General features: G+C 39.6%; 1 protein-coding gene across 1 annotated transcript; it reads left to right on the forward strand.

Annotated features, from left to right (window-relative positions):
• Nucleotides 1–4,753: 4,753 nt before the first annotated feature.
• Nucleotides 4,754–13,044, forward strand: LOC149839123 (beta-glucosidase 3-like). Its single transcript, XM_090002296.1, has 14 exons — nucleotides 4,754–4,983; nucleotides 5,076–5,139; nucleotides 5,318–5,376; nucleotides 10,153–10,228; nucleotides 10,317–10,388; nucleotides 10,710–10,797; nucleotides 10,927–11,185; nucleotides 11,289–11,404; nucleotides 11,712–11,929; nucleotides 12,019–12,047; nucleotides 12,122–12,221; nucleotides 12,321–12,411; nucleotides 12,500–12,724; nucleotides 12,842–13,044. Exons 1-14 carry the CDS (start codon nucleotides 4,795–4,797, stop codon nucleotides 12,852–12,854), a joined length of 1,599 nt encoding a protein of 532 aa, XP_089858422.1. The 5' UTR covers nucleotides 4,754–4,794; the 3' UTR covers nucleotides 12,855–13,044.
• Nucleotides 13,045–16,033: the final 2,989 nt, after the last annotated feature.

The raw sequence follows: 16,033 nt of genomic DNA on the forward strand, positions 1-16,033 counted from the left end.
ACTTTTCATATAGGCGCCTGCCTTTTCAAGAAAATGCTGCCTAAGTTTTTCTACCACTTCACTCTGTTGACTCTGTAAAATGACACTTTGGCCAATTTTTTTTCTTTAAATGACTGAATGCTATTTTTTCTTCTTGTCATGCATTTAAGGTCAAATAAGTGACTCTTTAACCATTTCTTTTCTTTAAACGATCGAGTGTCACTTTGTGTAGTGGTCACACAGTTAAGGCCGAATAAGTAACTTGAGCAAGAAAAGTGACATAATCGGTCATTGTGCTGTAAGGTATGGTTTATTCTTATCCAGTCTGTATCTCATTCACTATTGACACCTGATATTGCCCATATTTTGGGAATTCTCACTCATTGTGTTTAAACTTATCACAATATTACTGCAATAAACACATTTTTTGCGTTTATTTTATATGATTAATATTTTTACATAGTCGATAGTTTTGCAAAATTTTCTCAAGAAAAACCATAAATTTCAGAATACCTTGAGAGTACTTTGTGTGGTCATTCCTAGATATCTTTGAAGTGTTGATAGGCTATCAGTTGACTTCAGTGACAAAGAGCTCACAAGATAGCCCAAGTACTCTGCTCTTTGGTACTCCCAACTTCCTCAAGAGGAACCACACCAGTAACATCAAAGAGGGGTTTAAGCTGTCTGCTTCATCTCATTATACTCAATAGGCTCCTGCTTCTCAATTCTCACCAGGCTCGGTCCATGAAAATATTCATTGTAACAACTAAAAAGATGAATGATTTTTTTTGTTTTTTCTCTCAAATTTCCAAGTTTTGTCTTGGCATATTACTCCATGTTGGCACTTAGTCTTGTGGTTCAGACGTTCCGTTAGGGGGAGTTTGATTGTGTGGACAGAACTGTGTAGTACAGTCTTATTTGGATGCTTCTGGTCGGGCGCAGAGGTGTCTTGGATAAGTTGAGTTTTTGTCTCAGGTGTTCTGGTTCTTTTTCTTTTAATTTTGTCCCAAGTGTTCTAGACAACACTGCTCCAGGGGAGGGGTGGAACACTGTGTCTCACTGGATGCATAGGACGATGTATTCCAGGTGTTCTGCTTGTCAATGTTTGTGTCAGAAGTGTGGGGCACAGGCAATAGAGGCCTTCAGACACTGCTGTCCATGCTATCAAACGCCCCCTTATGGACTGAGAGGTGCCACATTGATTATGGCCCTGTTTCAAAGTCAGTAGTGTAAAACACCAAGAGTACTCCCCCTGCTCACCGAGGGCAGTTTTCGATTGGCTTTGACCTTGTTTGCAATGGATGGACACTCTAAGCGTTGATCTTGTGACATCCTTCAACTTGAATGCCGAAAGCCAACCCACCTAGTCAAGTGTGCAGAGCCCTGGTGAGCACTCCATGTTGACACTTCAAGCTTTAAAATTTAAACATATTAGACAGCTAAGGGATTATCTAAATAGCTTGGATATAAAAAAGATCTTCTTAACATATAGACGGCCCTGATTTATTTTAGCAGATTTATTTAGATAACTGATTAAAGTTTGCTCCAATCACTTTTTTTTTTGGTGATCTACATGTTATTTTTAGTGGAAACCAGCTTTTGAATAGCCAGAACCCGACTTATGTAAGGCTTCTTCTGGCGACACAAAAATGGACGGTTGTAGATGCACTGATTTTTCTAGACTCAAAAAGATATGTTTTTTGACTCAAAACTCATGTTTGGCAAGAGCAGTTAGTGCACGTTTGGGACGTTGCAAGTTCCAGTCACAAATGATATGGTTGTTTAATTGGTAGGGTCTGCCTAACCCCAGCTTTCTCTGTAAAAAAAATAAGAAAAAGATCCAAGTGTCCTTTCTCACTAAATCAAGCATGTTGAAAACAGGGTTAGATGGAATCAAAGCAACTTGCATCGTGGGATTTCAATTGTACCTACAATTGAATGTATATATTAAAATATAAACTCTTAAATAACGGTCACAAATATCACCAATATTTGAGATATTTTCAGACTGACAAAATACCAACCAAAACATGATATTTTCAAAACAAAATATTCTGATAATCAAGGGCAAAACTTGTACCCCTAATCAAATTTTTATGAAAAAAGAAGAGAGAGAGAGAGAGAGAGAGAGAGAGAGAGAGAGAGAGAGAGATCCTTATAAATTGTGATGCCATCAGATGGCCATAAAGACCGTTTGGATAGCGTAAACATATTGCACTATTTTCCTCATCCTGGAAGGGCTTTGCTCCTTTAGTAGTAGGGATGGCAGTGGACCGGGGGAAAGAGGGGCCCCGCCCCGCCCCGCCTCGCCCCGTTTGGACCGGGGATGAAGGGTATGAAACGGGGATGGAGGCGGGGACGAAGGTTAAAATCCATCCCCGTCCGGGGGTGGAGGCGGGGATGGACGTGCACTTTTCCCCGCCCCGCCCCGCCCCGTCCTGTCCCCGCCACGATCCCCGCCCCAACCCCGCCCCAACCACTTTTCCCCGCAATATCCCCACCCTGCCCCACCTCATCCCCGTTTGAACTGGGGATGGAGAACATGAAACGGGGATGAAGGCGGGGATGGAGGATAAAATCGATTCCCTGCCCGGGATGGAAGCGGGGGTGGAGGATAAAATCTTGTGGCGGGGCGGGGGTGGAGACCTTGTCCCCCGCCCCGCCCCGCCCCACTGCCATCCCTATTTAGTAGTAGTCGGGAATTTTATGTTTAAATGCTTAACTTATGATGAAATTACTTTTAACTGCTTGTGTTTCTGAACTTTTAGAATAGGCGCCTGAGTTTTAGGCATATTGCTCATATAACAGCTTTAGTTTATTTTTTATCATTTGTTTTCAATTGACTTATTGAAATAACATTTTTATCATTTTTTTTCAAATGACTGAATGCCACTTTTTTAGTTGTATTATAGTTAAGGCTATATAAGAAACTTTACCAAGTTCAACCGACTTTTTTTCCACACTTTTCTTTAAAATGATACTTTAATCATTTTTTTTGAAATGCTTTTTGATATTTACACAGAGAAACCACACTCATGATCAAAGAACTATCTGCGTTGGCTTTACCTGCTATACTTATGATCGCGCTGTAGTGGCAGTGTAAAACTCCGTGGGTTTTAACCCTTGCTCTCGGAGAGTAGCCATGCTTCTTCTTGTGCAAGGAGTGACGCCCATGGGATTTGAACCCAGACCACCTGCCTGGCACCTTAGGACCCATTCCACTAAGCCAAACCCCTTTGGGGGTGACTTCTTATTGTTTTGGTATAGTTAAGGTTAAATTAATAACTTTAGAAAGAAAAGTGATGCAGATTAGCAATATGCTGAAAACACAGGCCCCTATTTCAAAAGTTTTGTAACACAGGCGGTTAAACAATTTTATCATAGGTTAGGGGATAAACAAAAAAAAAATTTATCTTGTGAATGTCACCAAATTAACAGAACGTCACGAGTTCAAAACCACAGAGTTGAGTGTATTAGGGTTGTCAATGGTCATTTTCAATATCCACCGCCCATCCTGGTGGATCAAGGGTTGGATGCCAAATCCATCATTCAAAACAATTTTGGGGGATTTAGCATCCGGTGCAAAGCACTGAAAGTGATTTTCAATATTATTTGATCCAAAGCTTGGTCTACCCCAGAAAAAAATTAAAAATCATCAAGTGGAGTAGAGGTATCTGTTGGTCTCACCATAGGGCATATGGCACACCACTTAAGAATCCGGTTGGGCTGGATCAGGAATCAGACTAGAAATGCACAAACCAGGTCCAGTATTGACTATCAATTGAGCTGGCTAACCATTCTAATAATTTGGACCAGGACACCTAGCCCATGTAGCTCCAAATCCAAACTTGGTTAGAACCTAAATATGGGTCATGTCTTAAAGGATTAAATTAATTGGGGACCTACACTATGTGGAGGCAAGTCTAAGTAGGGCCACACTCATGTGGTCTCTCTGCCGAGAATGAGCATACTTGATTTGAGAACAGGTGCAATGTGATTAAACACTTTTAAGTGCTGCTGCAACTCATCACCCACTAGTGAAAATCCAAATGACAAGAAAAGCTAGTTTAAAACAAGAAAAAAATAAAACAATTTGTTTCTTTGTCATGTTATAGGATGGGTGTCAATGGGTCGGGTTTGACCCGGATTCGAACCCCATAGGGGGGTCAATTTTTGGTGATAAAAAAGGGGTTCGATTAGAAACCGGGTTGGATACAAAGGAGCCAATTAGTATATGAATTGGGGTATAGTTTGTGAACTTTCATACGAGACTCGGGTCTAACCAGAGTTCTGATTAAGACGTGATTTTTCAATGTAAACAAATAAAAAAATATTATTTCACTGGGTATTAACCCGGTATTTTTTTTTGAAAGGCAAGCTGGGGTTAGGCAGACCCCTACCAGATATCTCTTAAGCCCCATGTGTCTGAGGGATTAGAACCTGGGCCTTCAGCTTGGCACAGGATACCACCTCGGTGGTGGGTATGAACCCAGTATGGTTCATGTAATCCTTATAGAACCTGGGTATGGTTTTTCTTATAGGGGACCTGAGTCCTGACCTGGTACCACAGATCTAAGTCCAAACTCACCTGGGTCCGAACCAGATCCGACCCATTGACACCCCAAGGGCTGATTTATCACCTCAAATTATTTATGGGAAACTTTATGGAAACCAAACTTTTTGGACACCCCATACTTGGTGGGAGACATTATCACTTGATGTGCAGAAGTAGCCGCAGAATGACAGAAGAACATAAAGGTGCCTTGTCCTTGAGGTGTGACATGCGGGTAAGGCCAGCTTTTCTATTTTACCCCAATGTGGGAGTTACAAAATTTGAAGAGAGAGAAGTTGTGGAGACATCATATGGGGGAGATGGGGTGTCTCTCTTTGCTGCTACTTCTCTTGCTTCTGGTAGTTGGAGTGCTTGGCCAAAAGACCCATCAACTCAGCAGGGATGATTTCCCACCAAACTTTGTTTTTGGTGCTGCAACGTCTGCTTATCAGGTGGGTGTGTTTCTTATTGTATGTCTGACAGTTTCTGTTTAGTTATTGTGAAGTTAAACAAGTAATGAAGTGAAGTCGTGGATGCCAACTAGGTTGAAGGAGCAGCTGCAGAGGATGGCAAGACTCCTAGTATTTGGGACACCTTTACTCATGCTGGTAACCCTCAATTCCTTAAAATGCTAATTGTTGTACTTTGGAAATCCAAAATTGGCTAAGCTTGTGACAGTTTGAATGAAGGAAGTAGCTCAGATATTTCAGATTTGTATACAAGTTTTATAGGATATATTATACTACTTTGTGTTACAAGTTTGAAAGAGAAATTGGTTTGTTCTAGGGAAAATGCCAGATAAAAGCACAGGTGACATAGCTGCTGATCAATACCATAAGTACAAGGTATACCCACTTAATTTTTTCATCTCTATTGTAGTTTTTTCTTCTTGCTGTAAATGCAGACAATATGCCACACAAATATTTCGTTATCGATCAATAGCATGGCTTGGTTTATTAATTACCACATAATAAAATTTTCTTTCACTAAAAAAAAAAAACTTCGTTTCCTTTTTCTGCTGGAATTAAAGATTTTCAAAATGCAGGCAATCAATGTTTGGTTATATACACAAAAGGATTCTTGATAACACAATGTGATTCTAGGAGGCATTTATTGCTGTGGAACCTATCAAGCCAGATTTTATGTCTCCTACAAGTGTTGAAAAATCATTAATTACAACCATCTAGTTCAAGAAACATCCAAAATCTTCACAATGACAGAAATCCTGTAGATATTATTTAAGTCTACATTCTCTAGAGGATAGGCTAATATAACTTCTAAACGATGTATACTTTGCAGTCATCTGGAAACCTCAAAAGTTTTCAAGAATTTACCTGGTTCTCCATAATTAGATCACAAATTCTGTTCTGACGTTTCCTGGGAGTTGATGCCTATTAACAGTTACTACCTTCGCACCAAAGAAGAGTTTGATTCAATGATTTATGTGGTCACCACTTACGTGGGTTTTTTCAACTGACTGAGAACTGCAATGAAAATGTTCCAAAACATACTACAAATCTCACTAAGTATGCACTGAATGGTCAATTAGCTTTACATGATACTTAATGATCGTCAATTCTTCATTTATGATAGATTAGTTAATTCTTGACTTTAATGAATGTCTGCCTTGTCTATATTAACCACGATTCAATAACAATTCATTTACTTGGCTGAATTGCCTTTGTTTTACAATCATTTGATATGGAGAACAAGTTTCCAAATTAAAGCTATTTTAACAATTTCCAGCTATATTAAGTAGTAGTAGTAGTGCTCTATGGTGAACCATAACTGTTGATATTTGGATCCATCTTAGCATGCATCCTGTTTACAAGGTTTTACTAGCTATCTTATCCAAACCTATGTCACATGGGTGCGGGTGCGACACGGGTGCGGCACAATTTCAAAAATTTTGGACATGGGGACTCGGCTATATATATAAATTTTTAAAAAAATATATATATATATATATAATTATATATATAACAATAAATTAATAATAAGATTGTAAATTTTAAAGCAAAAATAAAAAAGTAATTCTTAACAACACAAACTTACTAAAATATGACACATAAAGAAGCTTGTGAGTATGATAAACAACAAAACTTATCATAAATCTGCCTCATCGTCTGAATTAGAGGGAAGAACAGGATCGAGGTAGTCCATGTTGCGAGTATGCAAATCATGTTCTCCCTCCAAGTCAAAATCTTCTAGATTTACATTTTAATACTTGGATGGTCCACAACTGCATCAAAAAATCACTAACTTAGTATCTAACTTCAAACTTTGAATACAAATATTTAAATACGAACTTTGAATACAAAAGAAAAAAAAGTACCTATACTCATCTTTGGTGCGACGAGAAATTAATCTTAGATTAGAGTAAACATAAACCAAATCCTCTGCTCTTTTAGTAGTAAGTTTGTTTCTTTTAATGTTGTGAATTTGAGCATATGTACTCCAGTTTCTTTTACAACACGATGATGTAGCAGGTTGGGATAACAACTTCATTGCAAGATGTTGCAGATTTGGTGTCTCTGATCCATATGTTGCCCACCAATTAAGGGGATCTTTCTCGTCCCTTGCCACGAGTGCTGCTAAAGAATCAAATCTTCCAATAGAAAAATTTCCAAACTCACTGTTTACAACCTTCAACATGTGATGCTCATTAAAAAGTCTTCCCAAACATATCATTATATTCTTTGATATTTCAGGATCTTCATTTGGAGAAACATGACCAACACCTACTGTCAACCATTTTTTTGCATAATGTTTTGGATTGAGAGAGTGTGTCATGCAATGCAAATGTGTATTGCTTTCATCCCATCTTCTCACTAAAACTGAATGTACATGATTGTAAAATTCTGAATCATCAAGTGCAACATCTTTCTTCTCATGTTTAAAAATGATACTTTGAGCCTTTTCAATCATATTGTCTCATATTTCATAAATTCTATGGAGCATAGGTATATTTCTGTTAACTTCTTTCAACATTTCCCAAATAGGTTATGTAAATTCAATAAAATATATAATTTTATCCCACAAAAAATCATCACAGATGCATTTTTTGATAGCTTGAGCCTTAACATCATCTTCAGTACGATAAAAATCGCAATCTTGATCTGCCACCATCATCATCCATGCATTCTTCAGTTGCTTAATTCTTTTCATCATAACAATGAGAGAAGCAAAACGAGTTTCAGTAACTTTCAGTAACTTGAGATCAGAATGCCTATTAAATATAGAAAGGGCATGATGATGGTTTACAACAAAATTTCTAATATTTTAAATATCATGTTTTATTTCCTTAATCCATAAACACATTTCACGTGCATGTGCATCATCTTTTGATGGATTGCATATACTCTTAAGTGTCAAATTTAAACTGTGTGTTGCACAAGGAGTCTGAAAAATATGTGAATATGTATTTTCACTTGCCAAATTTATTCCTGCACGACTGCAAACTGGAGCATTGTCAATAATGATTTGCACCACACTTTCTTCACCCACTTTGACAAATAATCTCTTTAAATATTCAGCATCTTTATACTCTCCAGATGCGTCAACGATCTTCAAAAAGATTGGCCCATTAAGTGAGTAAGCAATGAAGTTTATCAGTGGTTGCCTTTGTATATTAGTCCACCCATCAGAAACAATAGACACTCCATGTCGTTTCCATGCAAATTTTTGGGTCTCTAACAAGTCTTGAATTCTATTTTTTTCCTCAGCAAGAACGACTGTTCTTAGTTTTTCTGCACTAGGAGGCACATAACCACTCAAATTACAATTAGCCAAAGATGTAATCATATTTTTCCAGTATGGACTTCTAGCTACATTAAAAGTAATTGAGCTTGAGTAAAAGAATCGATCAATCTTTTTATCAATTTTTGTTCTTGCCATGTTTTTGAATGACGCTTGTATTGTTTTATTGCTTTTCATCTTTCTTTTCTTCAAAAGCTCTTCTTGTACATCACTAGCAATAGGAAAAGGCAGATTAATCGTATCGCTTCTCATATCTGCAATTTTCTTCTTTTCAGCTTCTTCTTGTTCTTTCTTTAATTGCTTTAACAAGTCTTTCTCAACCCCAGAACATGCCCTAATTCCTTGACCATGAATATACAAAAGATGTGCTTTCACACACGTATAATAACCCGTGAAAACAATCTTACATAGATTACAATGAAACTGCACATTCCCACCACCACTAGCTTTTATCCCTTTTGTCACAAGCCTCCAAAGTGGTTGAAAAACTTCTAATTTAGGGTTAGAATTTGAACCAAATGTATTGACATTGCCATTAGAACTCGTCATTATATCTAAAGATTGAAAACTGAAAAGAAAATACGTAAATAAAGTTAATAAACACTTCCAAAAAATAGTAGCAGGAACTCCACCCCTCTCACTGTGTGCCTGACAGAAAATAACAGAGGGTTGAAAAACTGCTTGTGGTTGCAGTGAGCAACACGTGCCAAACCGTTGCTGCTCTGTGACACAACTGTGTGCATCAAGAAGCACACGCAAACACATGCTGCAGTGTGGCCTGCTAAACCGCATGTCCAAGCCCTCTGGCAAGATGCACAAGGAACCTTGCAGTTGAGCTGTTAACACTGAGTAGGGACATGATTCCGTTGTGGGAAAGGGAAAGCAAACACAGATCTGAGGCAGGGAGCCCCCTGCCAGAAAATAAACTGAGGCAGGGCGGAAAATAAACTATGGCAGGGGCCTCCGCCCCCTGCCGAAAAACACGAACGAGGCAGGGGGCGGACCCCTCTATCTGAACACATATCCGCCGCAGGGGGGAGCCCCCTGTCGGAAAATATATCTGACGCAGGGGATCCCCCTGCCGAAAAATAAAATATGGCAGGGGCCTCCACCCCTGCCGAAAAACAAGAATGAGGCAAGGGGCTCCGGCCCTTGCCGAAAAATAAACTGAGGCAAGGGGCGGAGCCCCCTACAAGAACACAAATCCGACGCAGGGGGCAGCCCCCTGTCGGAAAACACGAACGAGGCAGGGGGAGCCCCTTGCCAGACGAAGAGGAAGAAGAACGAAAGAGGGAGGGCATACCTGAGATTGAGAGGACCGGTGGCTGGGGGAGAGGGTGGCTGGCGTCGCCTGCGGCTACGGTCTCCGGCGAGACTGAAGAGGATGAGGATTGTCGGATGACTGGGGGAGAGGGAAGGATCGGCAGGGAGGGGTTTGTCGTAAGCCCCTCCCCCTGTCGTAAGCCCCTTTTAGGGTTCGGCCCCGACGCCGATTTGAAATTTATTTTGGATCCAGACCCGACCCGATTCCAAAATAAATTTCAAATATGGACATTTATAGACTCGGTCAAAGTTGACCGAGTCTATAAAGTGGACGGACTCGGTGCAGGTGCGTTGACCGAGTCTGATACCTGTTGACCGAGTTTGCCCCGTGTCCGAAGCTGCACCCGTGTTGGGGCGTGTCGACGCGGGTGCGTCGACGCCCTAGCGGAGTCCGTGTGACATAGATCCAAACATATATTAACAACCATATTGATTTTTATATTAGATCCCTTTCTGCTCTTTTTGATGTGAAATTACTGGCTGAAAAGGCCAAGCAGTCTTATGTTCTTGAGCATGAATCTTACACTAAAACATTGCAGGAAGATGTGAAGCTCATGCACGAAACGGGGTTAGATGCCTACAGATTCTCCATCTCGTGGTCAAGACTTCTTCCAGGTAGAGCTTCTGATTATTTTATTACTCACAGGTGATCTGTTAGACTTGGAGAGTATTTTCTATCATATTTCTTTATCTTGCAATGCAGGAGGACGAGGAGCTGTCAATCCTAAGGGCCTAAAATACTACAATGACCTCATAAATGAATTGATCAAATATGGTATGCTTATATTGATCTTAAGAGGATATGCCCTAGCAGTTCTCATTTTGGCTTGTAAAAAATATCAATCCCTTGTTGGTGCCTTCGTGATGCACATGTAGTACTGCTAATGTGTGAGAATCTATCATGGATCATATACATACTAATAAAGGCTGATTGGTATATAAAAGTTTCTGTCATCTTTTGATGGCTGGCAATATAAGAATATGCATGCATTTACAAAATGACTTGCAATTTATTAATATCGCAGGCTCCTGACAAGCTTCAATCATTGGATTCTTTCTCTTCTGTAATTTGACCTTCCATTGGTGAAAAAAACAGGCATTGAACCACATGTTACTCTCCACCATCTGGATCTTCCTCAGGTTCTTCATGACGAATATGGTGGATGGTTGAGTGAGAAAATTGTGTACTCTTCTTCAACATCATCTTCATCTTCCATTTTCAAATCCATTGTATAATTTACTGTTTTTTTCTGAAAGTGCTCAGGCTGGATTTCTTGCAATCCCATGATAATTTCTATTATAAGCTCATGCAGGGAAGACTTCATTGCCTATGCGGACATTTGTTTTAGGGAATTTGGTGACAGGGTGACTTATTGGAGCACTTTCAATGAGCCCAATGTATTTTCTATGGGCGGTTATGACAAAGGAGTTTTTCCACCTCAACGCTGCTCAAGTCCATTTGGATTGACGAATTGCACAGCTGGAAATTCCTCCGTGGAGCCTTACATTGTTACTCACAATCAGTTGCTATCACATGCAGCAGTAGCTAGACTGTACAAGCAAAAATATAAGGTGACCTTTGTGTTCTTACAGAACTATTAGCCAGTATGGTGGAGAAGACAAATTCAGTTGTCATAAAAATGAACAAATGATTTAATAACTTTTTTATGTGCAGGCCAAACAAAATGGTTGGATGGGAATAACAATCCTGGCTTTTTGGTTTGTCCCTCTAACAAATAGATCAGAGGATGCTGCTGCTGCTCAAAGAGCTCTTGATTTCATGAATGGATGGTGAGTAAATATTGATATCTACTAACAAGAAAGATCATATTCTGGAAATAGCAACTCGGTGTTCATGCCAGCCTCATGACAAATTGAGAGGCTGTGACTAGAGGCAGATTCAGGCTGCAAGGTTGCGTGGGTCAAACATAGAAAAACCCAGTAAAACTCAGGCCTGATTCAGAATGAAGCTGTTCAGAGTCAGTCGAGACCCAACAAACTGCTTGGTCAAATGGTTCTAGTTGAATCATTCAAATCTTGTTCCTTCTGGAGAAATACATCACTCTTTCACATGGTAACATGGACTTGTTGGTAATAGGTACTTGAGTCCACTGGTGTTTGGAGACTACCCTGAAATCATGAAGAAGAATGCAGGCTCAAGGCTGCCATCCTTCAGCAAAAGCCAATCGGCACTAGTGAAGGGTTCATTTGACTTCCTTGGGATAAATCATTATGAGACCAATATTATTTCAGATAATCCCCAAAGTCCATGGAAAGATTCAAGAGATTATATAGAGGACATGTTTGCCACCTTTGGTTTGCATCTCATCTAAGCTCTCTCTGTGAACTTTGTTTTTAAGAATGAAGTTTCACAAACTAACTCTCTTAATGACATTGTGTTGCAGTAACCAACAGCACATCATCAACTTCAGGGGTAAGATTAAAGAATAACCAATGTTCAATTTTTATGAAGGGTATGGAGATGGCTAACAATGCCTTTTGTTGCAGTTCCCATTGGTATTTCCAGTCACTCCATGGGGTTTTGAAGGAGTGCTGGAATACATAAAGACAAGCTATGGAAACCCTCCAATCATTGTTCATGAAAATGGTAACATTTGCTTACCCTTTTCACAATTGAATCCTGTACATTTCCTGACCTCTTTCTTGTCATTCAACGTTTAATCCAAAATATTAATTGTTGTACCAGGATATGGGATGCCATATAGTTTGGAACTGAATGACACAGGACGTGTAAATTACTTGAATGTCTACCTTGAATATTTACTCAAAGCTGTAAGGTATGGTATTGGTAGCTCATTCTATACAAATCTGTTATATGCTCATAGATTCTAAGTCTTACATGTAGATGATTCTTTAATTTCCCAGGAATGGATCAAACACCAAGGGTTATTTTGTATGGTCACTTACTGATGTCTTTGAACCGCTATTTGGCTACCAAGCTACATATGGCCTCTATGAAGTGGACTTCAAGGACAAAGAGCTTACTAGGCGTCCCAGGTACTCTGCTCAGTGGTACTCTAATTTCCTAAAGAAGAAAAGCAGCTTGAACATAGAAGAGCCTACTATCTCCTCATCATCTCAATCTACTAAGTAAGCTCTTAATGCTATAGTGTCTTTTCATCCTTCTTGTTGTCATCACTGATCAATTTGTTAATGTTGTGTACATGGTCCAACCTTTCTTCTTCGTCCTCTTTTTCACTGTGGTAGATACAAGCACTAAAACATGTATTAATTGAAAAAGAATGTTGTACTCCTTGTTGATTGGTAACCACTTATGCATGACATACTGTCAGGGGGACTGTCCCATTAAATTTTCTTAACATTTTCTTTTCTACTTGTAATCCCATGAATGTACTGTTATATTGACTTTGAAAACTGCTTAAATAGCATATGAGGCGGCATTTTGTAAATTTTTTTTGGCATTTCTCTCAATCTTTCCAAGTTTTGTATTGGAATATTACCTCCCGTACAAACCAAGCTCCGAGCTATTTAATTTCAATGCTCAACAGCATGTTGACAATAGAATTTTTGAATTTTGAATATATTAGAGGCCTAAAGAAGCTTTCTAAATAGCTTGAATCTAAAAAAGATCTTTACTTGTTAAACTTAATGTCTTAGCCCTCATTTATGTCAGCAGCTTTAGAAAACAGAGGCCTATATCAGGAATTTTAGAGACATGAGGCCTACTTTTGAAATTAAGGGCAAAAGGTTGGCCCCTAAGTGGAAATTTCACTTTTATTTATAGATCACCAAAGCATTTCAGTTGGCAAATGAAACCAATCTTCCCCTCCAAGAATCAGGATGAAGAATTAAAGTGAATTAATATTCTGATCATGGTGCAACAGATCAAGGTTTACCCCAAACAGACCTAATAGACTGATCTTGGCCTTCCATCTCAATATGAAAGGCTGTGATGTAGGTCTTTCTTGACATGAACGGTTACTGTGGTGCTGCTGTAAAGAGAGCGGATTAGGTCAGATGACTCTGTCTTCAATGCCATGGATGAACGGCGACCCAAATAGCATCATCATTTATACTTGTTTCTCAGGCGTTCATTTTCTGTGCTCTAGATGCGGTTCATCTAGAATGTGAACAGTTCTGAATTTTTTTTTGGGATCCATCTGAAAGTAAAGCTAGTCAAACATGCATGGTATTTGTGTTGCTGTAAACAGTGGACTTGAACCATTATGAACCAGCGGGCAACCAGATAGGCCTCTATGATGAAGGTCACTCTCTGCGTGTCATATCCTATGTCACAGTGACAAGCCATTTGGAGTGCAAGCCATGGGTAAGTGAGGGAAATGAGGCGAGCCGAGCTATGAGCCAGCTCGTTTAGGTAAACGAGCTGAGCATGAACATGGCAAGCTCAGGTCGGTTTGGCTCGTATAGGCTTGTCACACATTATATATTTTTTATACATTATCAAGCTTTAAAACACACTTTAAAAACAAGATGATATCGGGTCCGGACCAAGTGTACATGTTGGCCATATTAAGGCTCCAAAACAAGATGAACAGCCCAGGTGGAACCAAACTTGTACCAGATTTTTGGGTATGGTATCAGGTTCGGACCCGGGTCTAATCAGGTTCACTATAATAAAAACCATACTCAGAACCAATAAGAACTACATAAACCAAACCCGGTAAAACCATATTTTTTTTAATCATTTTTACATTAAAAAATTGTGGGTCTTAATCGAAACTCAGGTCGAGTCTAAGTCTGGTATAAAATTTCACAAACTATACCATGGTCCATGTATTAATTGGATCTTCAGATCCGGACCCAGTTCTTATTTATCATCATACTCGGACCCAATAGGGTTTGATTCGGGTTGGATCCAGGTAAACCAGGCCCGTTGACACCCCTATTATAATAGGCTCGACAAGCCGAACACGAACAAGTGCATATTAATTATATGTCTGCTGAGTTTAATCTAAAAAAAGCTCAAAAGAATATTCCAAAATAATGGTTTCTATTAGGTAGAACATCCAGTCGACTCTGACCCCCAAATATCAACATTTAACTATGTCAAAAGTTAGTGTCACATGCTTAAGGCTGTACGTGAGCTGAACCGGTTCGAAAACAGTTTTTTGAGTCTAGTCATCTTGATGATGAGCTCGTTATGTTTAATGAGCAAAGCTTGAACAATGCTGTTTGGTTCTGCTAAGCTTGTATATATTTACTACGGGGTTAAGGTTTGCTATAGTCGTTTGTATGTGCAAACTACTTAGCAAATGGAGCGGAACCCTCTTGTTTGGTTTTTTTTCTCACATCTAACATCATAGATGTAATCTAAAGGAATGACTTTTGGATCATCCAAATCCGACCTGTATACAAGTGTTTTCGGCCATCCAAAACTCAATGGCTATTATGGCATTGTTTTTTTTTTTTAACTCACAAAAACATGATTCAAGAGTATATTCCTACTAAATCGAGCATGCTGAACACATTTACGGAGTTAATAAAACAACTCGCATCATGAGATTCAAACTAGATTGTGGGTACAATCGATTGTACCAAATATAAACCCGTACGTATGTGCGTGTGCATGCCCGATCTCTTCAATTCTCAGTAGAACTAAGCCTGAAAGATGGCGGCCGTGTGACGCCTCTGTTGTCTTCTTCTAGCTGCTGTCTGCGTGTTTATGTCATGGAAATAGAGTTTTGTCATTGGATGGTACTGCAGAGTGCAACGTGTGTGTGTGTGTGTGTGTGTGTGTGAGAGAGAGAGAGAGAGAGAGAGAGAGAGAGAGAGAGAGAGAGAGAGAGAGAGTCCAACGTACCTTGGACAGTTTTCTGTCCACGGAGCCTTGGATGTTGTCCATCTTCAAGATGAACCACACCTAAAACTGGGGGTGTCAACGGGTCTGGTTTACCCAGACCCGACTCAGACCAAACCCTATAGGGTCTGGGTATGGTGATAAATAAGAAGACCTGATTAAAACCTGGGTCCGGACTCGAAGGTCCGATTAATACATGAATCCAGGTATAGTTTGTGAAATTTTATACCAGACCCGGGCCCAACCCAAGTTCCGATTAAGACCCGCAAGTTTTTAATGTAAAAATGCTAAAAAGATATCAGTTTACTGGGCATGGTCCAGGTCTGGTTCATGTAGTTTTTATTGGGTCCGAATATGATTTATCTTATAGTAGGTCTGATTAATTAGACCTGGGTCCAGACCCGATACCGTACCCAAAAATCAGGTCCAAGTCTGGTTCTACCTGGGTCCGAACCAAACCCCACCCGTTGACACCCCTACCTAAAACCCATCGAATAAACTGGTTTCTACCTAGATGGGCCCCACCAAAATTTTTGATGCCAATTAATTTTCAGATGAAGGGCGTCGATGGTTAAAAAATAGATGGCTCACATTCGTTCAAAACATGAAGCTTTTCATAG

Source organism: Nuphar pumila, chromosome 4 (assembly GCF_984573655.1).
Source record: "Nuphar pumila chromosome 4, dmNupPumi1.hap1.1, whole genome shotgun sequence".
In the NCBI taxonomy this organism is placed as follows: Eukaryota; Viridiplantae; Streptophyta; class Magnoliopsida; order Nymphaeales; family Nymphaeaceae; genus Nuphar; species Nuphar pumila.